General features: G+C 30.4%; 1 protein-coding gene across 1 annotated transcript; it reads left to right on the forward strand.

The window, feature by feature from the left end:
• The first annotated feature begins 732 nt into the window (after nt 1-732).
• On the forward strand, nt 733-7,060 carry LOC139855788 (transcription factor MYB83-like). The gene is made up of 2 exons (XM_071845032.1): nt 733-1,043; nt 6,358-7,060. The coding sequence occupies exons 1-2, from the start codon at nt 733-735 to the stop codon at nt 7,058-7,060; spliced, it is 1,014 nt and encodes a 337-aa protein (XP_071701133.1).
• The last annotated feature ends 20,801 nt before the right edge of the window (nt 7,061-27,861 follow it).

Consider the following 27,861-nt stretch of genomic DNA (forward strand, 5'->3'; position numbering starts at 1 on the left):
GGAATCCTGGGAAATCAACACCAAACGACAAGGCTTCAAAAATGATTTCGATACATATTTGGTGCCATTTGATGAAAATGAGGCCCTTGACGAGTATTAAAAATGACGGATGATGGATTACTCAAATACATGATCGACAGAGAGGTATTATGACACCTCAAATCTTTATACGTATGTGTGATGAAGTTTTCATTAATAGGTCCCTAATTTTATATTAATATTATTATTATTATTATTATTGATTATCATTCGACTTCTAATCTTATGACATAACTCAAAAGTTTTTGATAACAAAAAATTGACTTTTAAATCCCATTAATAAATTATATTATTATCTCTTTTATCGAAAAAAAAAAAAAATAAATTATATTTCCACATTACACTCAAAAACCCTCAAAACCTCTCAAAAACTCCAAATTTATCTCCACATCACAATACTATGATAGTATTTTTCTTTTTTTTTTTTTCTATTCAATGACCCATTTCTAAGCAAACCCCACTGCCGTCTTCATCATCATCATCACCAATTTCATTCGTATCTCTCTTCCACAAACAAACAAACACAGGTAGATTTGGCTGTTTATTTATAAACTAATCAACTTCTCCAAATCAGAACTACTTTTTCTAAGCTTTTATCATTCAAAAATAAAGCTCCATTTTTCTCTCATCTCTCTTTCTTTTAATTAACACATTGTGTTTCATTGTGTGTACGTGTAAATATATTGAAAATTAATGAGGAAACCTATAGGAGATAGTATTAGCGACACGAATAATATGTTATCGAATGGTACTAACGCGATGATGTCAGTGAAAATGAGAAAAGGGTTGTGGTCACCTGAAGAAGATGAGAAACTTATGAATTATATGATTACTAATGGTCAAGGTTGTTGGAGTGACATTGCTCGTAATTCCGGGTTACAAAGATGCGGTAAAAGTTGTCGGCTTAGGTGGATTAATTACTTGAGGCCGGACCTTAAACGTGGCGCTTTTTCACCTCAAGAAGAAGAACTCATTGTTCATCTTCATTCTCTTCTTGGCAACAGGTTAGCCATATATTCTGTATGACTTTTTTATTTATGTTTCTTGTTTAATAAATTTTGATTGATTCAATTATTCCTATTTTAATCTAAATATATGCATTCGAACTTTTCCATTATATATCTAATATTGTTAAAGTAATAAATAGTAGTTCTGTGTAATAATGACATAAATGAAAATAAATTAAAGAAGTTCGATCATCAATTTTCATATATGTCTTAACCTCAAGTATGTTTTTTTTAGTATGAGTTCTTAATTCTTAATAATTATTTTTTTTTAATTGTTTTTAATAAAATTATAAATATGTAAACAATGTGATCTTCAATATAATTAGGAAAGTTCAACAATCCATATGTTAAGTCAGAAAATAGATATTGTGCATTAGATCCATTTTAAGTGATGTAAGAGCGATAGTATGAACATATAAATAGTATCATGGCCTATAGTTTGCTAAGCCTCACTACTACAAAACAGCTAATTTGGGACGACATTATAGTTTGTATGAACATATAATTCACACTTTATCCAGGTGTTTTCCAGAACAAAACAGCCTTGTAACCAACTCTCGCACATTCATAAACATCGAGTTACATATTCAGAACATCATGATACGGTAGTGATTTTCGTCATCTTCATAGAATCATCATCGTGATCATCTAAAATACTCTCGGTTACACCGATTCAACTAGCAACTAACACGAATTCGGGATTTTTATTCTTTTCACTATACTTACATTTATCTCTTATCTATCCTCTATCTATGTATCTATTTATCTATCTATCGATCTAATCTTCTAATCTATCTTTTGTAATTTATATATATATATATATATATATATATATATATATATATATATATATATATATATATATATATATATATATATATATATATATATATATATATATAATGTTATAGAACGTAAACTAAAAAGATGAGATACCGTATGCGTATATACACATGGTGGGTTAAAAAATTGTTTATTTATTAACTATTACTAGGTTTTTGAGCTCGTGTATTGTACGGGTGTGTGAAAAATCGTGCAAAAAAATGTAATTTGCAGTTCATATTGGTATAGTATAAAAATTATTTAAGAGTCAGTGGTGTTGACAAATTTTAAAAATTCTTTAGAGTTTAAGATTCCGTGGTGTTGACAAATTTTAAAATTGTTGTTATTAACTTAATGTTTACAATTTTTTTTATTATTTCTCACAATTAATATCTATTTCATTATTCTTTTAAGTTTAAGAGCCCGTGCATTAGACGGCGGTAAAATATTTTTATAATTATTATTATTATATACAATTATAGAATATACACTTAACCTTTCATTTGAATTTACATAAGAAACATAACACACTTTGAGGATATTGTCTTCAACTGTGAGTTGTACTGTATTGAATAAAAATTCAATACCCAATCGATTGAATAATTTCTTATTTGGTCCTGTACATCTAAAATGAAAGTTCTATGTTAAAGCTCCCTCGGAGAGTATTATAGGAACCTAGATTTCTTATTTGAAAGCATATACGGAGTATTCTATTAATTTAATATTAATTAATATATATTTTATAATAATAATAATAATAATAATAATAATAATAATAATAATAATTATTATTATTATTATATATATATATATATATATATATATATATATATATATATATATATATATATATATATATATATATATATATATATATATATATAAAATATATATAGATATATATGTCCATAAATAACTTTCAACCACAATTAAGAATAACTTTTTCGTTTATATATATGTATAGATTACTGACTATACTAATATAAACGAAGTAAAAACTTTCCAAAAGGTAGAAAATAGAAGTTTTTTTCAAAAATAAACACATAAAATAAAAATGGGATTTAACGTCCCTTTCATACAAAATGATTGGTAAAGGCCCCTCCTAGTTGTTTTCAGTTTTTTGATCTCTTGTGTTTTTAGTTTGTTGTGGTTCACTTATTGGGTTGTGCCTTAAGGTACTCTAATCGTTTTGTTTGATTTGCTTTGTTTATTGTGGTTGTTTATTGTTTATTAGTTTGGTTGTGGTGGTTAGTTGTACTTGTATGACCGTTTACGTTTTGGCTCGGTTTGAATTAATTAGGTTTTAGGTCGATCTTACTAGTTTGTTTACTATTTTCGAGCATTAACGGTCGTTGTGTCGTTGTATTAGTTTATAAAATTCTTCAATCATTTATTGATTAATAGTAATAGTAATGGTTGCTCCGTATTTGATAAAAAAAGAAGTCATTTAAAATTTCTACACTGATAGTGATAAATTAAACATGACTCCCATTTAGAAACACCGCTGATTAGTTATCACCACCTAAAATTAAAAAAGAATTAATTATTCAATTTTCAATTACTAAATGATTTGAAGATTGAATTAAATTTAGTAACTTGAATCAGAGGCTAAACAAATAAACATAGTTATATGTGATCATTAGTATCTTATATATTTTTATTTTTATTTTTAATTAAAGTAGAATTTAATGAAGTTTTGCAATTAAATGGATCTGACATTCTTTATTTATGAAATCGAACCATAAATTTCAGCTAATCCAAAAGTAATAACTAAACCCAAAATTCTCTATTTGTTTTAATTAATTTAGTTCGATTTTGACGATTAATACAATTAGATTTGATATATTCGGTTTTTTTCTCTACCCTAATTTAGGTGCGCGCGCGCGCGCGCACACACACACACACACACATATAGGCAGGATCAATGGGGAAGTAACCAATCGGGGGGAAGCGGGGGAAGCAAAAAAATTTTTTTTTTCCGTTTTTTTTTAATTTTTTTTTCCGGCATCAAGATCACACAAAAATATGAACATTTAGAAGAGACACTTCGCAATGAATGTTATTATTTAGGCGGAAAAACGATCGACAAAAATAACATTCAAGATAATATTGTCCGTGAAGAATATGAACGTTTTTTTTCTTCATGTTTTGTGAAGTAAAATTTAGCCCGATTTAGAGTTTAGGGTTTAGGGTTTAGGGTTTAGGGTTTGGTGTTTTGGGTTTATTCCATAAACCCAAAACACCAAACCCTAAACTCTAAACCGTTCGTGTTAAAAACTCAATCTAAATCCTAAATCTAAACCCTAAATTTAAACCCTAAACCCTAAATTTCTAAACCCTAATATCTAAACTCTATAAACCCTAATATCTAAACCTCAATAGCTAAAATCTCAAAATACGCTCAAAAAATACGATAATTGTTATATATTACTTGTTCGAGCATTTTCCCGCCAAAATAAAAACATTTATCACAAAGTGTCTCTACTAAATGTTCATATTTTCATCTCATCTATAATGTTCGTGAACAAAGTTTTTTCAAAAAACAAAAAAAAAAAAAGTTTTTGCTTCCCACCGCTTCCCCCCGAATGGTTACTTCCCTCTTGATCCTATCACTATATATATATATATATATATATATATATATATATATATATATATATATATATATATAATTCATTTTAACAAGTAAAATGTCAAAATCATGGTCACATAATTATATTTGCAACTAATTACAATGCAAATTTAATCTTTGTGCTTTTGACCTTAGTCGTCTAACAAATCCCTAATGGATCTACCAATCATTATCTTCCATAATTTGATCAAAGAAAGTGTAACAAGACATAATTATCATTCACATTTTAACATCCTTCTTACACTTGTACAATATTATATACATTTAACATTACATTCTAATAACTTTAAGCAACCAATGAATCCACAATGATTCTATGGAGAAACATTACTTGTAATATCACATTCAAATAAAACATATGAGTAAGCAATCGGTTATTGGATATTGAATAATTCTGTAATTATAAGTTTTGAAACTCATATTAATTACATGGTTTTCAACTAATTTGTACCGTACAAATTTCTATGAATTTGGTACAAAGCTAAAATTAAGGGAATAAAGGGATATCTTAGGTGTGTGTGTGTCCACATGTAACCTAGCTTTGAGTTAAAGATACTCCACTGTCCATTTCAATACTTTATTTATAAATGAAGCCAACATCCATGCATTTCATGCATTCAAACCGTATTTCACGTGTAATTATTAGAGGATATATTGCAGTATATTAGTTGGGAATTATTTAGTGATTTTTATTGATGTGGATCTTTATTAGTTTGATTTGATTTTCAAATATAGTTTGATTCCAGTGGCGAAAATAGAGTTGGGGGACTTGCTTTTAGTGGATTTAAAAATTTTAAAGTCAAAATTTTAGATTTTTTATTTTCCCCCAACCTAAATATCCATAACTCAAAAGCCTTCATGTTTTTCATTGTTGGACTGTTTACGTTGAAGAAAAATATTGTATTTTGGCAAAAAAGTCTCCATATTTCGCCCCCAACCCAAAAGCTCATGATTCAAAACCTTCGTATTTTGCCCAAAGCCTTCATATTTTGCCCCAACCTAAAAGCAACCCAAAAGGTTGTATTTTCATTGAAGAAAAAAATTTACAGTTGATGTGAACACCTTAAAAAAAAAATTCGCCGTTGGTGGAATCATGGTTACGCCACTGATGAAGGTTATGCAACTTTAAGTGGGACGCAGTTTTCCATTGAATCAGACGCCACCAAAGATGGCATGTCGCAGCTATCAAAATTGGTCAGCCGCTGCCGCAACAAAAAACGGTCAGCTGTTGCCACTGAAAAGTTCTGTCACCGCCATCGCCACTCGCCACCGCCACCGCCACCGCCACCGAAAAAGGCTAGCTGCTTTTGTTAAAATAATCTAGTTTGATCGTTCATCTTTCTACGGTTCAAACTTAGGGCAATATTAGATGATATATCTAGAATATTTTAGTTAGGGATTATTTAGTGATTATAATTGTTCAATGTCTATCTTTAATTATTAGTTTTATTTGATTTTCAAATACAGTTTGTTATTTGTTCAACAAGTAATCTTAGCCTATAAACAGGGGCGAGTTTAGCTTGTGGATTATGGGGTCCCATGACCCCACTACATTAAACGCTTCTTTATTAAATACTCGTAAATTTGTATAAGATTTCATTAAATTGAACTATGGGACCCCATGTATTCGTAGAATTTATAATTTTTTTTAGTTAAACGACTATTAATTATGAAGGGTACTTTATAAAAAAAAAAAAAATAGGACACTACTGAGTTTACATCATAAATTCATCGCAGTCTATAAATAAAAATCATGTATATACATTATTACAACATTTAGTTGTATTCATTATTCATAATTCTTTAGTAATATATCGTCCTAACTTTACTAATTATAAACTTATTATATTGATTTAGGTGGTCCCAAATCGCAGCTCGATTGCCAGGTCGTACAGATAATGAAATCAAGAATTTCTGGAACTCGACGGTAAAAAAGAGAGTGAAGAAATCAACATCAAACTCATCATCACCAAACACAAGTCATGATTCACGCTCTTCTGAATATAGGGACAATATCATGGGCGGATTGATGTCCATGCACGATTCTAGCAACATCGTGGCTATGTACATGGATTCAACACGACGATCGTTATCATCATCATCTTTGCAAGCCATGAATATGGAACAAATGATGGAACCATTGCCCTTAATGGGTGATCATTATGGTCAAAACATGTCGATCATGCATGGATCATGCCATGGTACAACATCAGGAGTTGGAACAAATGGTAATGGAATTAGTTATCGTGGATGTTATGAGATTTTTGGAGGGAATTTAGGGTTAGAAGATGAGATTTTTAATATATCACCATTAGATAATATACCTAACAACAATCAGGATATGAAAAGTGAAAATCTAGATGATGAGAACACCTTGATCATGACTAGCAATATGAACAATATCATCATGAACCAAAGTTATAGCAATAACAAGCATAAGGTACAAGCCATAGCAGGAGGGTTTGAAAATTATTGGGAAGGAGAAGATATATTAAAAGTTGAAGAATGGGACTTTGAAGGACTAATGAGTGAAGCTTCCTCATTTCCTTCACTTGATTAAATCATACAACTAATTAGTAGATTTTTTTATTTACCATACTCAACTTCTTTTACCATTGCTTGTCAAGTGAAACCTCTTCCAATTAATTTCGTACTTTAATTGTAGTAGTAAAAGTAAATGTTGAAGATTATAGAATAAAATGGCACCTAAACATATATAGATGTAATGGGGTGATCGGTTCTTAATTTATGCTCGGAATGATGATTAATGACAAGAATTTTATGTGATTTTTAATGGTGGAAACGAAGTAGTTTTGTGGGTTTTCATGCATAGAATGTGCGAAAAGAAGAAAAAAGATGCTGAAAAAATCGGCTCTTGCGAGCCGTTACGAAATTGGCCATAACATGAGCATACAACCTCCGATTGAGGTGATTCAAAACTCTAGACGTCCGTATTTCATAGATCTACAACTTTGTTTTATATGGGTTGGCATAATTTACGCCACCCTTAGCGTAAATTACATCATTGTTAGTTGAAAAATAGTAAAAAAAAAAAAAAAAAACACATATGGTGCGTATTTTTACGTCCAAAATTACGCCTTTGCATATTTCAGACGTAAATTACGCCATAATGGACGTAAATTACTCCAGACTATTCCTGGAAGTTATTTTATGGCCGATTTTTGGGGTTTTTTTTTACTTAGGGGACAAATTTAGTGATTCCTATATAAACGAAACCCCTATCTACGAATTGAGTTCTCTCCCAACTTAGTTTTTTAGCTCCAAACACAAACCCTAACATTAAATTCATCATTGTTTCAAGGATCAAAGACGTGTTCATCATGATTCATCCTTCTATCATCGTGTTCATCATCACCAATATGCTTGGCTAAGTTTCTTATTTATTCCTTCCAGTGAAAAGTTGTGTATTTATGATTTCATTCAAGTATTTATTGTGATTCATGATTTGTGTTGATAAAGTCTTTGGATTTATGAATTATTGAATTGTTCAAGTTATCGTTTAATTTAAATTTATCGAATTCAATTATTGTAAGACTTATTATTGTGAGTTGATTATTTGTTCTATATCCATTTAGTGTTAAATATGCTAGGGATAAAGACAAGCTATATAATTTACATGAAAGTGCTCAAGATAGTGTTCTAGATAAATTGAAGAACTTATGTCTATGTGAGTTATATGAACAGTTGATAAACCTTAATACTTGTTTGAATGAATTGTATCAATTGAGATTTTAAAGGAATAAAGCTTTTAATTCATTGATAACAACTTTATATCTTTGACCTTTTGTTTATGCTCTTTGCTTAAAACCATTAAAGTTTAAGTATTGTTTCATTTTAATTAGTTAATATACTTTGTTAATCAAAATCAATAATCCCTGAGAATAGCTGGCTTTTGACCACAATTTCTCGTCAAACGAATCTTACTTACCATAGCTAATATATATAATTTTGATTTTTCTTAAATTTTGAGATGTTACAAATCTCCTCACCTTATTGAAATTTCGTCCTCGAAATTCGATAAAAATAAGTAAATAGTTTTATATGTAAAAAATATATCAAAACCTAATCATATCAATTTCTTAATTATAATAGCTAATAATCCTAACACTTTCGTTGCGCACTATGATCTTATAAATAGGCAAGCTCATGTTAATTTATCCATAAAAACTCAACTTAAGAGTACTTGAGTAATATAATTAAATACTTAAAGAATCTATGACTCAATTACTCCAAGTTTAACACACTTCAGGGAATCGGCCCATTTGAGGCGATTTTTATCGCCGCATAAGGCCCTAAAACTTGCCGCAAAAGCCTTTTGCGGAGATATCTCGCCGCAAATACATCGACGTCCAAGGTTCACCGTGAAAGGTCTTTTGCGATTGCTTTTTTCGACGGCTTTTTGCGACACTAGAGAGTGGGATCCACATTTTTTTAAAGAAAAGCAAAAAAGAAACAAAAATTCTTTTACGACGGCCATTTGCGGTGAAATGTCCCGTTCATATCGATTATAAACGTTTCATATTAATTGATTTCGTTGCGAGGTTTTGACCTCTATATGAGACGTTTTTCAAAGACTGTATTCGTTTTTAAAACAAACCATAACCTTTATTTTATCGACAAAGGTTTAAAGGACATAACCTAGATTATCAAGTATTGATAATCTAAATTTCACGCTTACACACGACCATTACATAATGGTTTACAATAATTGATATGTTACAACAAAGTAAACTCTCGAATGCAGTTTTTAAACAATATTATAGAAGCATGGACTCCAAATCTTGTCCTTAATTTATTATGCAATAGTGGAAGCTCTTAACAATCACCTGAGAATAAACATGCTTAAAACGTCAGCAAAAAATGTTGGTGAGTTATAGGTTTAACCTATATATTTATCAAATCGTATTAATAGACCACAAGATTTCATATTTCCATTTCTCATAAACAACATGCATGCATAATAGCAATCTGCATAAAAAAAATTCATTCATATGGTGAACACCTGGTAACCGACATTAACAAGATGCATATAGAATATCCCCATCATTCCGGGACATCCTTCAGGCATGATAATTTTGAAGTACTAAAGCATCCGCAATAACGGATGGGGTTTGTTGGGCCCAATAGATCTATCTTTAGGATTCACGTCAATTAGTAGACTGGTTTACTAATTCTTAGGCTACCAAGCAAAAAGGGGCATATTCGGCTTCGATCATTCAACCATAGAATGTAGTTTTACGTACTTGTGTCTATTTTGTAAAATATTTATAAAACTGCATGTATTCTCATCCCAAAAAAATATTAGATTTTTAAAAGTGGGACTATAACTCACTTTCACAGATTTTCAATTCGTCGAAAAAAGACTTGGCCACGGGTCGATTCACAAACCTATAACAAATATAACATATATATCAACATATGATCTGTAACGACCCTGGAATTTCCAACATTTATTTATTAATAATTATTATTGTTAATACGTGTGATTAAACGAATGTACGTTATTACATTTACATGTTGCCATGATTGCCCGTACTTGACTTTTAAGGGCCCGAAACGTCTTTGTGACACCCGGAACTTTCACGAATAATATTTTTAGATATTATTTACATTCATGATTAAATTTATTAATCATTTTAATTAACTAAGGCTATTAGTTAGTTACTTGGGCTTTAATTGGGTTTAATTGTTAATTAATTGAACTTGGGCTTTGATTAGTTAATGGACTCGTGAATTAAGACTTGTAAGCCCACCCTACCTTTTAAATGGACTTGACTAGCCCACTCTTTCAAGTGTAAGTATCAATTAGATGGAGACTACTTAGTTTAATACTTGAAGGAATCTAGTTGCACACCTTCCCCATGCATGACCATTCATTAACCACCTTTATGAACTTTACATGCTAATAACCATCAAACTTAACCTCTCCCCCTCCCTTTTCTGCTGAATGCCGAATCCATGAAGACCATTTAGTGGTGTTTTGATTTCATTTTTCCTTCATTACTCTCACTTGTATTTTCTCTCATTCAAACACACATTCATCTCCCATTTTCTCTCAAGCATTCTCTCTCACTTTTCTCTACTTACTTGTAAGTAATATGAACTTTTCTCTCCTCTTTTTCCTTGCTAAAAACTGATTTCATAAGCATTCATCATCATCAATCTTTGTTTGTTGTTTGATTCTTGTTACATGTTGTTGTTACTTACTTACTAACTTTCAAGAATCTAACTTCCTAGTTTTGATTCTTCATAATATCTTGTATTCATCAAGAACAATCAAGAACTAAACTCTCTAGTTTAGGTTCTACATATAATGTTTCAAAGATTATAAAGTTCTTGTTGTTGAAATCATACTTGTAAGTCATGGAAGTAAACTTAAAGTTTACTTTACTTAAAGATCAACTTTGGTTGAATCTTTAAAGTATGAGCAACCCTTGAACTAATTACTTGTTTAGTTAACTTGTTTCTTTATTTTATACACTTTAATTTCATGTAGTTAGTTTATATGGTCAAGTACTACAAGTTAGTCTTGATCTCATATCTCTTGAACAAATCAAGTTAACCTTGGAAGTTCAAGAACACACAAACAAGTTTTCTTTAAATGTAACTTTGGATCTAGACTTTTGAGTCTTGGATCTTCAAGATCAAACTAGGAACTATGTTCTACTACTTATGATCTTGATTAGTTAGTTTACTTTTAAGTTTGTAACTTGTTATTAGCTTTAAAGTCCATGCATGTGTTAGATCTAAGACTTTGATGCAACTTTGGTTCATCAAACTTCATACAACTCTTAAGTGAGTTGTGCTTCATGTCTTAGAATTGCACATGGGTTATGATGGTCAAGACTTGGTTAAGATGATGTATATACATCAATGAGTTGTACACTTGAAGCTATATGCATCAAGGATGAGAACCATGATGAACATCAAGCACCAAGACCACCGGAACCCCTTTTAAACTCACTGTTCTGTCCAAAACCTACTGACCTGATGATTCTGGAACAGACCAGTAGACCTGGGCTGTTCTAACCTTGATTTTTAGATAGAACTTTTCGAGTAGATAACTTTTCATATAAGACTCGTCTTAATCCAAGTTACGGTTTAGAGTCTACGGCCCTCCGAGCGTCACTATGTCCATTTACTTTTCTGTTTCCTGTGTACAGTTTCTGTTTTTCTGGTTTCTGTAACAGACCAGTACACCTAGGCTACTGTAACCTTGATTTTCAGATAGCTCAGTTCGTGTAGATAACTTTTCATATAGGACTCGTCTTAATCCGAGTTACGGTTTAGGATTTATGGCCCTCCGATCGTCACTATGTCCTTTAACGTTGTGCAGAACTTTCTGACCTACTCGCACTTAGACCGTCGCCACGGTCAAACCAAGACGAGTTTGCTTCTGTAAATTTTACCACACTTAAGGGACTCATAGACGGAGCCATGGCCACTGGTCTCACCTTAGTTCAGTAAGGGTACAGGCCGTGGTGACTGACTGAAGTCAGACTTTGTTGAAAACTGCTTTCATAAACGAAACTTACTTTACGCCTTTTGTTTGATGATGAATGATGATGACCCTTAAGACCTTAATTACATAATTTTAAACCTATTAAGACGATTTACTGACTTAGTACTATTTGACTTAGGTTGAGGACTTCGGACCATTTACTTGCACACCTTTCCCGACTACTACTTTACCGCTACATATCATTGTGAGTTATAGCATTCCCTTTTTACTTTAACTTATTTTGGGAACTGAGAATACATGCGGATTTTATGTTTTACATACTAGGCACGAGTACTTAAACTTATATATGTGTGGGTTATACAACGGCATAAAGATTCCCTTTAGCTCGGTAACGTTTAATCATTGGTTTATGAACCGGTGAACGCGAATCTTAGATATGGATCCATAGGGTTTGACATCCCCACTCGGGCTAGTCGCGCTAGCAGTCAACGAGTGTTTAATACTTCGTAAACATACGCACTCGCCAAGTGTACTTTCAGGGGGTATTTTAAACGTTAAGTTAGTTACCAAGTGCCCACGGTTAACATATACTTTATCATACTGTTTTGAAACGCTCTTTGTAGCACTGAAATCTCGTGGCCTACCTTACATACTGTTATACTTAAACTATAGCTCACCAACCGTTGTGTTGACGTTTTTAAGCATGTATTTCTCAGGTGCTTGAGGTTGCTTCCGCTGTCTTACTTGTCGTGCTGTAGAACCCGCTGCTTAGAGTTGTTATCGCATGACTACTTATCTTGCATTCAAACTTATTTACTTTTGAAACTATGTTATGTAACGACCTTTGGGGTCACGTACACTTATTTATTTGCTTCTACTTAGTGAAGCATGCTTTTGAAATGTAAAACATTTGATGTCGGTTATGACATCACCTTTTTATCGTGAATGCAATTTCTTTAATTACAGCATATAGTACTTAACCTTGTAATGATCCTGTTGTTGATGATTCGTACACGATGGTTTTGTACGGGGCATCACATGATCGAAATATATTCACAACATTTTTATTACGTTTTGACGTTTTAAAATTTGTTAAGTTAACAGTCCAACGTTAGTAGTCTACAATTAGTTGTCCACAGTTAGTAATACAGAAATAAATCAATATATATTATCTCGAATCAATCCACGACCCAGTGTATACAAGTCTCAGACTCGATCACAACTCAAAGTATATATATATATTATTTTGGAATCAACATCAACCCTGTATAGCTAACTCGAGCATTACCGCATATAGAGTGTCTATGGTTATTCCAAATAATATATATAGATGACGTCGATATGATATGTCAAAACATTGTATACGTGTCTATGGTCTATCAAGATTACATAATATATGTTAGAATACATGTATAATACAATATAAGTTAGTTAAGTTATGGTTAGTATAGATTTGTTATAAAGTTTCACGTAGCTAAAACAAGCAAAAATATCCAATTTTGTTTTACCCATAACTTCTTCGTTTTAAATCCGTTTTGAGTGAATCAAGTTTCTATGGTTTCATAATGAACTGAAATTTATGAAACTAAACAAAAAAAGTATAAGTTTATAGTCGGAAATACAGGTTACAAGTCGTTTTTGTAAGAGGTAGTCATTTTCGTCGAAAGAACGACATCTTGATGACCATTTTGAAAAACATACTTCCACTTTGAATTTAACCATGATTTTTGGATATAGTTTCATGTTCATATGAAATATAATTTTCGCAGAAGAACAACTTTTAAATCAAAGGTTATCATAGTTTTTAATTATCCAACCCAAAACAGCCCCCGGTTTCACTACGACGGCGTATGTCCGGTTTTACGGTGTTCTTCGTGTTTCCAGGTTTTAAATCATTAAGTTAGCATATCATATAGATATAGAACATGTGTTTAGTTGATTTTAAAAGTTAAGTTAGAAGGATTAACTTTGTTTGCGAACAAGTTTAGAATTAACTAAACTATGTTCTAGTGATTACGAGTTTAAATCTTCGAATAAGATAGTTATATATATATATGAATCGAATGATGTTATGAACATCATTACTATCTCAAGTTTAGTAGGTAAACCTACTATAAGTGACAAGAATTGATCTAGCTTTAAAGGATCTTGGATGGCTTGAAAGTTTTTGAAATAGAATCATGACATGAAAACAAGTTCAAGTAAGATTTTTACTCAAATTAAGATAGTTTATAGTTATAGAAATCGAATCAAAGTTTGAATATGAGTGTTAATTTGAATTAAAATGGTAACCTACTATAAATAACAGAGGTTTCTTGATCTTAGATGATTACTTGGGATGAATTAGAAAGCTTGGAAGTAGACTTGTAAACTTGAAAGTGTTCTTGAGTAGTTGTTTTGAAAGGTGATCTTGGTTAGGATTTATGAACTAGATTGAGTTAGATTTTGTTGAAGATGATGAAGAACACTTAGAACAATGAGAGAACACTTGAGAGAGAGTTGTTTGATGCATGAAAGTTGAAAAATGAGAGTGTTATGGTTGGTGCTAGTTCACGTGAATATGGAGTACACATATAGTCTCCAGTAGTTTGTATTTTTGTTAGATATTTCATGCTAGTTGCCAAATGATGGTTCCCACATGTCTTGGTGACTCACAAGGTCTGCTAAGAGCTGATCATTGAAGTGTATATACCAATAGTATATACATTTAGAAGCTGTGTATTGTACGAGTACGAATACGGGTGCATACGAGTAGAATTATTGATGAAAATGAACGAGAATGTAATTGTGAGAATATTTGCTAAGAAGAAGTACTTTGATATGTGTCTTGAATTCTTTCAAAAGTGTACTAATACATCTTAATACACTACATGTATATGCATTTTAACTGAGTCGTTAAGTCATCATTAGTCGTTACATGTAAGTGTTGTTTTGAAACCTTTAAGTTAATGATTTTGTTAAATGTAATTAATCCCATTGTTATTATATTTAATGAGATGTTAAATTGTTACATTATCATGATAACATGATGTACTAATATATCTTAATATGATATATAAATATTAAAATGTTATTACAACGATAATCGTTACGTATAGATAACGTTTTGAATTTCTTAAGTTAGTAGTCTTGTTTTATGTATAAAGTTCATTGTTAATATACATAATGAGATAATTTAATTATCATTTCATCATGTTAACATATATATCTGTTCATATATATAATATCATGTCATATACAAGTTATAACGTTCGTGAATCATCGGACAAACTGGGTGGTCAAACGTTAACACAAAAACCGTTTCAATTAATCAAGTCTTAACAAGTATGATTGCTTAATATGTTGGAAACATTTATTCATGTAAATATTAATCTCATATAATATATAATCATGGAAAAGTTCGGGTCACTACAGTACCTACCCGTTAAATAAATTTCGTCCCGAAATTTTAAGCTGTTGAAGGTGTTGACGCATCATCTGGAAATAAGTGTGGGTGTTTCTTCTTCATCTGATCTTCATATTCCCAGGTGAACTCTGGTCCTCTACGAGCATTCCATCGAACCTTAACGATTGGTATTTTATTTTTCTTAAGTCTTTTAACCTCTTGATCCATTATTTCGATGGGTTCTTCAATGAATTGAAGTTTTTCATTGATTTGGATTTCGTCTAAAGGAATCGTGAGATCTTCTTTAGCTAAGCATCTCTTCAGATTCGAAACGTGAAAGATATTATGTACGTCGGCTAATTGTTGCGGTAATTCTAGTTGATAAGCTACCGGCCCCACACGATTAATAATCTTGAATGGCCCAATGTATCTCGGGTTTAATTTTCTCCGTTTTCCAAAACGAACATGCCTTTCCAAGGTGACACTTTGAGCATGACCATGTCGCCAATTTCAAATTCTATATCTTTTCTTTTCCTGTCTGCATAGCTCTTTTGTCGACTCTGAGCGGTTTTCAACCGTTGTTGAATTTGGATAATTTTCTCGGTAGTTTCTTGGATAACCTCCGGACCCGTAATTTGTCTATCCCCCACCTCGCTCCAACAAATTGGAGACCTGCACTTTCTACCATAAAGTGCCTCAAACGGTGCCATCTCAATGCTCGAGTGGTAACTGTTGTTGTAGGGAAATTTTGCTAACGGTAGATGTCTGTGACACCCCCAAATAGGGCCTGGGGTATTTGTGTCTAATTATATCAAATCACAGTTGTATAAACGAGAACGACTCTACATGAGACGTTTTGTTGAGTTTTGCAGCGGAAGATAAATATGTCTTTAATTGATATGATATGTAATGAAGACTCCAAGCATAGCAAGCAATCATCATCAAAGCAGTAGATATACAACGGAAGCAATATTTAAGTACCTAAGAATAAACATGCTTAAAAAAGTCAACACGAGGTTGAGTGAGTTCATAGGTTTGTCATAAATAATGATTTCAGTAATAGTGTTAGACCACAAGATTTGTTTTCATAAGTAGATTACTCAGATCCAGTAAAGTTGATCTCCCGCAGGATCAAAAGTTATGCAAGTGCGTGATATTTAGACTAAACGTTGTTTCCCCCGTGACAAGTTGTTCTGTCCTTGTCGTTTTAATTTCATTATCAAGTAATACAAAGACTTAGTCAAATGTATCGGGGACGTTACTCTCGATAGACCTATCCCCAATAATTAAGAATGCCGCAGCAATTAAAAATATCACTGTAGGGACTTAGTCGGACATAGCCGGGTATAGCATAGTTTTAACAGTTGGTACTGATATTTAGACTAGACTTTCAAGTTTACCCCGTACAAGATATCGTTTATACTTGTTGGTTGGGGACTTGCTGGTCATAGCCCAACATATCACAGTTTAATAGTTGGTACTGATATTTAGACTAGACTTTCAAGTTTGCCCCGTACAAGTTATCGTTTATACTTGTCGGTTGGGGACTTGCTGGTCATAGCCCAACATATCACAGTTTAATATTTGATACGTGTAAAACAGTTATAAAAGTTGCGTATGTATTCTCAGCCCAAAAATATAGATAAAAAAGCGAGCAGATGAACTCACGATACGATAGTTTGTATGATATGCGTATGATGGCACTGAACAAGTGCGGAGTTTGTCCTTGGATTCACGAACCTATATCAAGTATTTATATATTAACACATATACTCGTAATCGAATAAGTTTATTTGGTTCAATTGTTATATTTTTGTGTATATATACTTTTATATATATTAGGTTTATAAATATTTATTTGATGAAATAATATTAATAATATTAATGAATAAAAAGTTGTATTATTTTGTAATAACAATAATACTAGTAATAAAAATGATAATAGTCATAATAAGGTTCTAAAGATAATAATAATAATATAGTTTTGATGATAGCAAAAATGTTAATTTTTGTAAAATTGATAATAACGATAATAATTTTTAATAATAATAATACTAATAATAATAATTACACTTATGATAATAATAGTATTATTAATTATAAAATGATACTAATATAAATATTAATAATTTGTGTTATTTTCATAATAATAATAATAATAATAATAATAATAATAATAATAATAATAATAATAATAATAATAATAATAATAATAATAACAATAATAATAATTATTATTTTGATAAAGAAACTACCTTTAAAGCTCTTTAAAAAAAATATGCCTCAACTGGGATTCGAACCCGTGACCTCTCGTTCATCGGTAAACACCCCAAACCACTCCTCTAGTTCTGTTTTTCTGATTAAAACCCAAACAACATATATATAACCCTTTTCTTTTTCTTTTTCTATTTCTTCTTTTTCTCTAATAAAAAACGAACAGGTAACCATATTAAACGAATCTATTTGATCGATTTAAAACTTGTATTTGAAATAGGAACATTCCATGTGGATTTTTAATTGATCAGTAAGCAAAAATAATAAAAAAATAATAATAAAAACTGCTACTGCAGTCGTAGCTTTTAAGGAAAAAAATAAAGTTTGATTTTTAATTTGAGAGCGTTTTAGATCAAAATTCCTACATGAAATAGGTTTGAAATCATTCCTAGAAACTTTATCAATCCTCAATTTAACTTGAAACCTCAAAACGACAACGAATTTCACTAAGAACAACCTGTTGACTTTTAAAAAATAAAACTTTGACTCTAAAATTACCACTCGATACAAAGAATTGGATTCTGAAACTTTTCAGGTTGTTTGAATAGACGATTCCTAACACTTATACATTTAAGGATTTTTAAAATTATTCAAATTCGAATTTTTTTGAAAATTTATCAAGAACAGAGAGTTCGTGGGTTTTTTTTTATTTATTTATTGGGTTTTCTGTTTGATTTCAATTTGCAGCAACTAACACTAGATATATAAATGATAATGATAATGTCATTTGACTGTATAAAGCATTAATGGAAATTGATTTTAATATGCTGTTTATGGTTGTCGACTCATTGATCAAACAGAAATATATAAAAAATATATAAAAGCAGATACAATAAATAAATAAAAATAATTAGAAGATCACGATTGAACTGAAAAATATAAAAAAAATATAAAATCAGAGATTACAAGCGATAAAAAAATATAGATAATTAATATTTTGTCCACTTTTTCATCCACTTTTATTTTTAATTAATATTAATTAATAATCCTAATAATAATGATTATATTAATAAATAATAATATTATTAATGATAATATTATTAATGATAATAATATTAGATTGTATTTTTTATAGTAATATTGATAATATATATAATAATGATTAGTACAAATGTTAATAATAATAATAATAATAATAATACTACTAAATAATAATACTAGTAATGATAATAATATTAATGATAATGATAATGATAATAATATTAATATGAAAATATTAATGATAAAATGATATTCTTATTTATAATTAGTAATAATGATAATAATCATTATAAAATGTTAATAATACTATTAATAATAACAATAATATTATTAATAATAAGTTGTATTAAAAATAATGATTTTTATAATAATCTTTTCACTTTTAGTAAAAGTGATAATACTAATGATAATAATAATTATTAATAATAATATTATTAATAATATGGAGAGTAATAATACTTGTGAGCGATGATAAATAATAATATTAATATAACAATTAATATTAATACATAATTATTTATAAATAATGGTTCGTGAATCGTCGGAATCATATCAAAGTTAGGTTTAAATTTAGTCGAAATTTTTCGGGTTGTCATAGTATCCCCTTGTTAATAGAAATTTCGTCCCGAAATTTAGTTGTTGCCATCAATCGGCGTTGTTCGTACATAGACGAGAATATTTACGTTTTGTTTGGTCTTCACGTTCCCAAGTATGTTCGGAGCCTTGCGTGTTTTCCAACGGATAGTATATTGTTTTGTTTTAAGCGTTTAAGTCATACGAACTATAATTTCTACAGGTTCTTCTACGAAGTGCATTTTATCATTAATGCAGAGATCATTCAAAATGATGATGTTATGCATGTCATTTCAGTAAATTGGATACATGAAATGTGTTATGAGTAATATTGAGCTCATTTAAAACCTTGAGCGTTTATGCTGCAATATTAGGGCAGACAAAACAGAGAGGAGTTCATGAAAATCATAGTCATGAGATTTGATAGAGATCGCCATTCTTTACAACAAGAATGATGAATTAGAGTTTTATCGACATTAAATAATATGGATAAAGTAATTCGATTATAGAAAGAGTATAAACGAAGCTATCGTAAAAGAGTGAAATGAGGAAATTAAATGTTCGCCTTAACTTTTGACGTAGTTACGATTGATTTCCGAATTTCAAGGAATTAAAGAAATCTTTGAAATCTGTATAAGATTTGATTCTCCGGTAATTACGGAAATTAGGATTTTCTTTAATTAAATGCGGTGAATTGCCTCGATTGCTGTGTCTGGAATTTTGCTATAAATTTGCTTCTTCCGTTTCATTATCTTCACCACTTCTATACTTTCTTTCTCAATTCATACTTCCAAAAGTTTTGTTAATATGCTCAATCCAGTTCTTGTTCTTGACCTTATATTGGTTATCGCCACAATCATCCTTCTTTTCCAACTCCCACCAGAGGAGTCTGTTTACTTCTACTATGCTCTAGGATTTATTGTGTTTTTAGTTCTCCCGTGTCTTTATATTGTTATACGCATTGATATACATGGTTTGTAATTTCAGTGTTGTTATCGGGCTTTATATTTTCCCTTATATGCCGAAGCTTTATGCTTTTGTAAAGCAAGTAACGGTCCAGAATTCGTAGGTATGAAGTTTTGAGTGATCATGATATTCAAAGCAGAAGGAAAGGTAATAGCACGTTTTGATTTGTCATATTACCAGAATATCCGGAAAAGACCGAATCATCAAGAAAAATATTTTCTTGATATGTTTAGAGTTTAAATAGAATGTAAGAGTCGTGTAACATTGCAAATGATGATTATAAAGTCTATGAATCATCATCTTCCATTAAAAATTTAGCATGACTTACTGTAATATAATCACGTTGGCCTGACGTCATTATATTATACTAACTCATGATTCAATTCCCAACACTACTTCAAATCATTCATAATTTAAACTTGAATTTTACAGAATATAGAAACTAAAACAGTTTCCTTTATGATGTGATAAAGATATCGCAAAGAGATAATTAATTACTGACAAGAATCGTTATAAAGATATCTTCAGAAATATAGAGGATATTTATAACGAAAGATACGGTGATATCTTAGAATTTCTAAGGTCCAATGACGAGAAAAATTCTTCTGTTTCCTCTGCATTTAATGCTACCATATCTGAATCATTGGTTATCAATCCGAGATGGTTTCAAAAAATTTTATTTTTAGATGATTAAATGCTGATTGTAATCGTCAACGGATCTAATGGTTAACGAATAGGCGTTATTGATTTTAAAAGTGATGAATGATAATTTTGGTGGTTTGCTGTGATAATTCATTGCAGAATACGAATGAATATAATTCATGAATGTAGTAATCTTTAGGAAGATAACACCTGCTAAAGCTTTAATTGAATTCCGATATGTAAATTTCAGAATGTGTAATTGATTTTGTATGAAGATGATTGTGTATCATTGTGAAGGTAGTGCGTACAATTAATGATTTATGAATCGAAATGGAAGAATGTACAGTGTATTAATGTGAGATGTAAATATTTCTAGGGTATTACCTACCTGTTAAAATATTTTCACAATTAACAGTTTGTACAACAGAATTTACAATCTTTATGAAGATATAAGTTCATATATGTATTCTTCAGATATAATCATAGATTTAATGAGTTAATATATTAAACTCATCTGATTTGCGGTTTGGAACGAGAGTAAATAATCTCCAAAACCTTAGAGATTTCATAATTGTCGCGAAATATTTTGCTAATGAAGTTATGAATCAATACATTCATCGTTACACTTGGTTTATTATGAAATGGAGTTTATTGTGTTGAAGCAGTGATTAACAATTGTTAAGTCATTAACGAAGGGTGTACATCATAGCATATTAGTGATATGAATTAACCAAGTAGTACATACTAGTTGAGATTCTCACGTAATTACTTAGTACGACGAGATTTATTATTGTTTCAAATCATATATATATAAGGTATACATATATAATTCTTCACGAAGAATGAGTCAATACATCTTAACTCTTTATTGCTAATATTCCTTGGTATCTTTGGGGCGTATGATGTTGATATTCGAGGTACCGAGTGTGATGTTAAGGCGTGGGATGCTGATGTTGTTGTTGGTGGTGATGTTGATGGTACTGTTGGTACTGGTGGTGATGTTGGTTATGCTGCTGGTGCTGCTGCTGATGTTCGTAGGTTTCGCACCATATTCTCCAGAGCCACTACTCGAGCGCGAAGCTCGTTGACTTCTTCTATTATTCCGAGATGATTGGCGGTTGGAACAAAGGGGTGAATAAGATCTAAAATCTTCGATATTATATATTCGTGACGGGATACCCTGGAAAGAAGAGAGAAAATGGTGTTCCGAACTAGTTCGCCGGTAAGTGCTTCAGGTTCTTCGCCAAGAGGTGAATTTGATTGATGGAAGGGATCACCTTCTTCTTTCCTCCATTGATTGAGTCGGCTACGAACCCATCCCCAATTCTTCCAGAATAGATGATGCTGATTGGTTCGTGTGTTCTGGTTACGCTGCCGTTGGAGCTCGAGGAGTTCGAGAAATTCATATTATGTGTTTGGAATAGGGTTTGATATGAAATGGGTATTGAATGCTAAATGATATATTCGTCTCCTTGAATACGTATTTATAGCAAAAAGATTTCCGTAATTTATGGAGGAAATTTAGGAAAAGTGGTAGACAAGGTCTATTGGGATAGATATGATAAGATATGATTTGTCTATACTCCAATAATGGCAGTATGACGTGTCGAGATTATAAAATGATAAGTATATAATCTAATAATCTTTCGATTAAAGACTTTCAATTCGTATACTGTGATAACCCAATGACATTTTTCGGTTAGCAAACCGATGCATAAAGGTATAAGGCATATAGGTACGTGATATAATAGGGAGTTATATACGTTTGAGTATGAATAGTAACAATTATAGGAGTTTTAAAAATCATGGATAATATTTCATGTAATACATATGTAATACATAAAACCATGATAGATGACATAGGAATGTCAAGAATTTCAGAAATCATGGTGTCGTATTTAAATGCGGTGGCGTAATTGGATAATACTTAGGAAAGTTAGCAGAGTTCTTAGGTTGGCACGGCATTATAAGATAAGTAAAGTTTCTAAAGCATAGTGTAGTATTTAACAGTTAAAGGCAACAAGTAAAGGCACTACGGTCAAGAAAAGTTGTAGTCCTACATTGCTAAGGTACCTAATTGTATAAGGCACACATAAAATACAATCCTGGTTCTCTACAACAACCTGCTCTGATACCAAGCTGTGACACCATGTGACACAGATTGGGGTTAAAACCCAAACAGTGCCTTTCCTACGAATAGGGTGACCACTGAGCATACCTCAGACTCTGATTTTATAGCCCACGTCACCGCTGTTATTTGGCCAACTATAAAAGGATCGTAAGGAGTAAGAGCCAATGCTTCGTCACAGGTAACACTGTGAGAACCCCCTCTACGACTAACTCACCCAAAGTCGTTGCCGTTAACCGAACCCGAATGTTGGGAACGTTAACCGGTCATTGCTTTGGACGCAGTTAAACCAGCTCTGATACCAATATGTGACACCCCCAAATAGGGCCTGGGGTATTTGTGTCTAATTATATCAAATCACAGTTGTATAAACGAGAACGACTCTACATGAGACGTTTTGTTGAGTTTTGCAGCGGAAGATAAATATGTCTTTAATTGATATGATATGTAATGAAGACTCCAAGCATAGCAATCATCATCATCAAAGCAGTAGATATACAGCGGAAGCAATATTTAAGTACCTGAGAATAAACATGCTTAAAAAAGTCAACACGAGGTTGAGTGAGTTCATAGGTTTGTCATAAATAATGATTTCAGTAATAGTGTTAGACCACAAGATTTGTTTTCATACGTAGATTACTCAGATCCAGTAAAGTTGATCTCCCGCAGGATCAAAAGTTATGCCACTGCGTGATATTTAGACTAAACGTTGTTTGCCCCGTGACAAGTTGTTCTGTCCTTGTCGTTTTAATTTCATTATCAAGTAATACAAAGACTTAGTCAAATGTATCGGGGACATTACTCTCGATAGGCCTATCCCCAATAATTAAGAATGCCGCAGCAATTAAAAATATCACTGTAGGGACTTAGTCGGACATAGCCGGGTATAGCATAGTTTTAACAGTTGGTACTGATATTTAGACTAGACTTTCAAGTTTACCCCGTACAAGTTATCGTTTATACTTGTCGGTTGGGGACTTGCTGGTCATAGCCCAACATATCACAGTTTAATAGTTGGTACTGATATTTAGACTAGACTTTCAAGTTTTCCCCGTACAAGTTATCGTTTATACTTGTCGGTTGGGGACTTGCTGGTCATAGCCCAACATATCACAGTTTAATATTTGATACGTGTAAAACAGTTATAAAAGTTGCGCATGTATTCTCAGCCCAAAAATATAGATAAAAAAGGGAGCAGATGAACTCACGATACGATAGTTTGTATGATATGCGTATGATGGCACTGAACAAGTGCGGAGTTTGTCCTTGGATTCACGAACCTATATCAAGTATTTATATATTAACACATATACTCGTAATCGAATAAGTTTATTTGGTTCAATTGTTATATTTTTCTGTATATATACTTTTATATATATTAGGTTTATAAATATTTATTTGATGAAATAATATTAATAGTATTAATGAATAAAAAGTTGTATTATTTTGTAATAACAATAATACTAGTAATAAAAATGATAATAGTCATAATAAGGTTCTAAAGATAATAATAATAATATAGTTTTGATGATAGCAAAAATGTTAATTTTTGTAAAATTGAAAAAAACGATAATAATTTTTAATAATAATAATACTAATAATAATAATTACACTTATGATAATAATAGTATTATTAATTATAAAATGATACTAATACTAATATTAATAATTTGTGTTATTTTCATAATAATAATAATAATAATAATAATAATAATAATAATAATAATAATAATAATAATAATAATAATAATAATAATAATAATAATAATAATAATAATAATAATAATAATAATAATAATAATAATTATTTTGATAAAGAAACTACCTTTAAAGCTCTTTAAAAAAATATGCCTCAATTGGGATTCGAAACCGTGACCTCTCGTTCACCGGTAAACACCCCAAACCACTCCTCTAGTTCTGTTTTTCTGATTAAAACCCAAACAACATATATATAACCCTTTTCTTTTTCTGTTTCTATTTCTTCTTTTTCTCTAATAAAAAACGAACAGGTAACCATATTAAACGAGTCTATTTGATCGATTTAAAACTTGTATTTGAAATAGGAACGTTCCATGTGGATTTTTAATTGATCAGTAAGCGAAAATAATAAAAAAAACTGCTACTGCAGTCGTAGCTTTTAAGAAAAAAAATAAAGTTTGATTTTTAATTTGAGAGCGTTTTAGATCAAAATTCCTACATGAAATAGGTTTGAAATCATTCCTAGAAACTTTATCAATCCTCAATTTAACTTGAAACCTCAAAACGACTACGAATTTCACTAAGAACAACCTGTTGACTTTTTAAAAATAAAACTTTGACTCTAAAATTACCACTCGATACAAAGAATTGGATTCTGAAACTTTTCAGGTTGTTTGAATAGACGATTCCTAACACTTATACATTTAAGGATTTTTAAAATTATTCGAATTCGAATTTTTTTGAAAATTTGTCAAGAACAGAGAGTTCGTGGGTTTTTTTTATTTATTTATTGGGTTTTCTGTTTGATTTCAATTTGCAGCAACTAACACTAGATATATAAATGATAATGATAATGTCATTTGACACTATAAAGCATTAATGGAAATTGATTTTAATATGCTGTTTATGGTTGTCGACTCATTGATCAAACAGAAATATATAAAAAATATATAAAAGCAGATACAATAAATAAATAAAAATAATTAGAAGATCACGATTGAACTGAAAAATATAAAATCAGAGATTACAATCGATAAAAAAAATATAGATAATGTATTGACCTAATTTTAGGTATTTGTCCAATTTTATTTTTAATTAATATTAATTAATAATCCTAATAATAATGATTATATTAATAAATAATAATATTATTAATGATAATAATATTAGATTGTATTTTTTTATAGTAATATTGATAATATATATAATAATGATTAGTACAAATGTTAATAATAATAATAATACTACTAAATAATAATACTAGTAATGATAATAATTTTAATGATAATGATAATGATAATAATATTAATATGACAATATTAATGATAAAATGATATTCTTAATTATAATTAGTAATAATGATAATAATCATTATAAAATGTTAATAATACTATTAATAATAACAATAATATTATTAATAATAAGTTGTATTAAAAATAATGATTTTTATAATAATCTTTTCACTTTTAGTAAAAGTGATAATACTAATGATAATAATAATTATTAATAATAATATTATTAATAATATGGAGAGTAATAATACTTGTGAGCGATAATAAATAATAATATTAATATAACAATTAATATTAATACATAATTATTTATAAATAATGGTTCGTGAATCGTCGGAATCATATTAAAGTTAGGTTTAAATTTAGTCGAAATTTTTCGGGTTGTCATAGTATCCCCTTGTTAATAGAAATTTCATCCCGAAATTTAGTTGTTGCCATCAATCGGCGTTGTTTGTACATAGACGAGAATATTTACGTTTTGTTTGGTCTTCACGTTCCCAAGTATGTTCGGGGCCTTGCGTGTTTTCCAACGGATAGTATATTGTTTTGTTTTAAGCGTTTAAGTCATACGAACCATAATTTCTACAGGTTCTTCTACGAAGTGCATTTTATCATTAATGCAGAGATCATTCAAAATGATGATGTTATGCATGTCATTTCAGTAAATTGGATACCTGAAATGTGTTATGAATAATATTGAGCTCATTTAAAACCTTGAGCGTTTATGCTGCAATATTAGGGCAGACAAAACAGAGAGGAGTTCATGAAAATCATAGTCATGAGATTTGATAGAGATCGTCATTCTTTACAACAAGAATGATGAATTAGAGTTTTATCGACATTAAATAATATGGATAAAGTAATTCGATTATAGAAAGAGTATAAACGAAGCTATCGTAAAAGAGTGAAATGAGGAAATTAAATGTTCGCCTTAACTTTTGACGTAGTTACGATTGATTTCCGAATTTCAAGGAATTAAAGAAATCTTCGAAATCTGTATAAGATTTGATTCTCCGGTAATTACGAAAATTAGGATTTTCTTTAATTAAATGCGGTGAATTGCCTCGATTGCTGTGTCTGGAATTTTGCTATAAATTTTCTTCTTCCGTTTCATTATCTTCACCACTTCTATACTTTCTTTCTCAATTCATACTTCCAAAAGTTTTGTTAATATGCTCAATCCAGTTCTTGTTCTTGACCTTATATTGGTTATCGCCACAATCATCCTTCTTTTCCAACTCCCACCAGAGGAGTCTGTTTACTTCTACTATGCTCTAGGATTTATTGTGTTTTTAGTTCTCCCGTGTCTTTATATTGTTATACGCATTGATATACATGGTTTGTAATTTCAGTGTTGTTATCGGGCTTTATATTTTCCCTTATATGCCGAAGCTTCATGCTTTTGTAAAGCAAGTAACAGTCCAAAATTTGTAGGTATGAAGTTTTGAGTGATCATGATATTCAAAGCAGAAGGAAAGGTAATAGCACGTTTTGATTTGTCATATTACCAGAATATCCGGAAAAGACCGAATCATCAAGAAAAATATTTTCTTGATATGTTTAGAGTTTAAATAGAATGTAAGAGTCGTGTAACATGGCAAATGATGATTATAAAGTCTATGAATCATCATCTTCCATTAAAAATTTAGCATGACTTACTGTAAAATAATCACGTTGGCATGACGTCATTATATTATACTAACTCATGCTTCAATTCCCAAAACTACTTCAAATCATTCATAATTTAAACTTGAATTTTACAGAATATAGAAACTAAAATAGTTTCCTTTATGATGTGATAAAGATATCGCAAAGAGATAATTAATTGCTGACAAGAATCGTTATAAAGATATCTTCAGAAATATAGAGGATATTTATAACGAAAGATACGGTGATATCTTAGAATTTCTAAGGTCCAATGATGAGGAAAATTCTTCTG

This window comes from Rutidosis leptorrhynchoides, chromosome 6 (assembly GCF_046630445.1).
Source record: "Rutidosis leptorrhynchoides isolate AG116_Rl617_1_P2 chromosome 6, CSIRO_AGI_Rlap_v1, whole genome shotgun sequence".
NCBI classification, from domain to species: domain Eukaryota; kingdom Viridiplantae; phylum Streptophyta; class Magnoliopsida; order Asterales; family Asteraceae; genus Rutidosis; species Rutidosis leptorrhynchoides.

What these genes read in the sequence shown, in the direction of transcription:
- LOC139855788 (XM_071845032.1), top strand. Translation starts at nt 733, where the DNA reads ATGAGGAAACCTATAGGAGATAGTATTAGCGACACGAATAATATGTTA. An exon ending in CATTCTCTTCTTGGCAACAG is followed by an intron (nt 1,044 to 6,357) that starts GTTAGCCATATA and finishes ATATTGATTTAG; the next exon opens with GTGGTCCCAAATCGCAGCTC.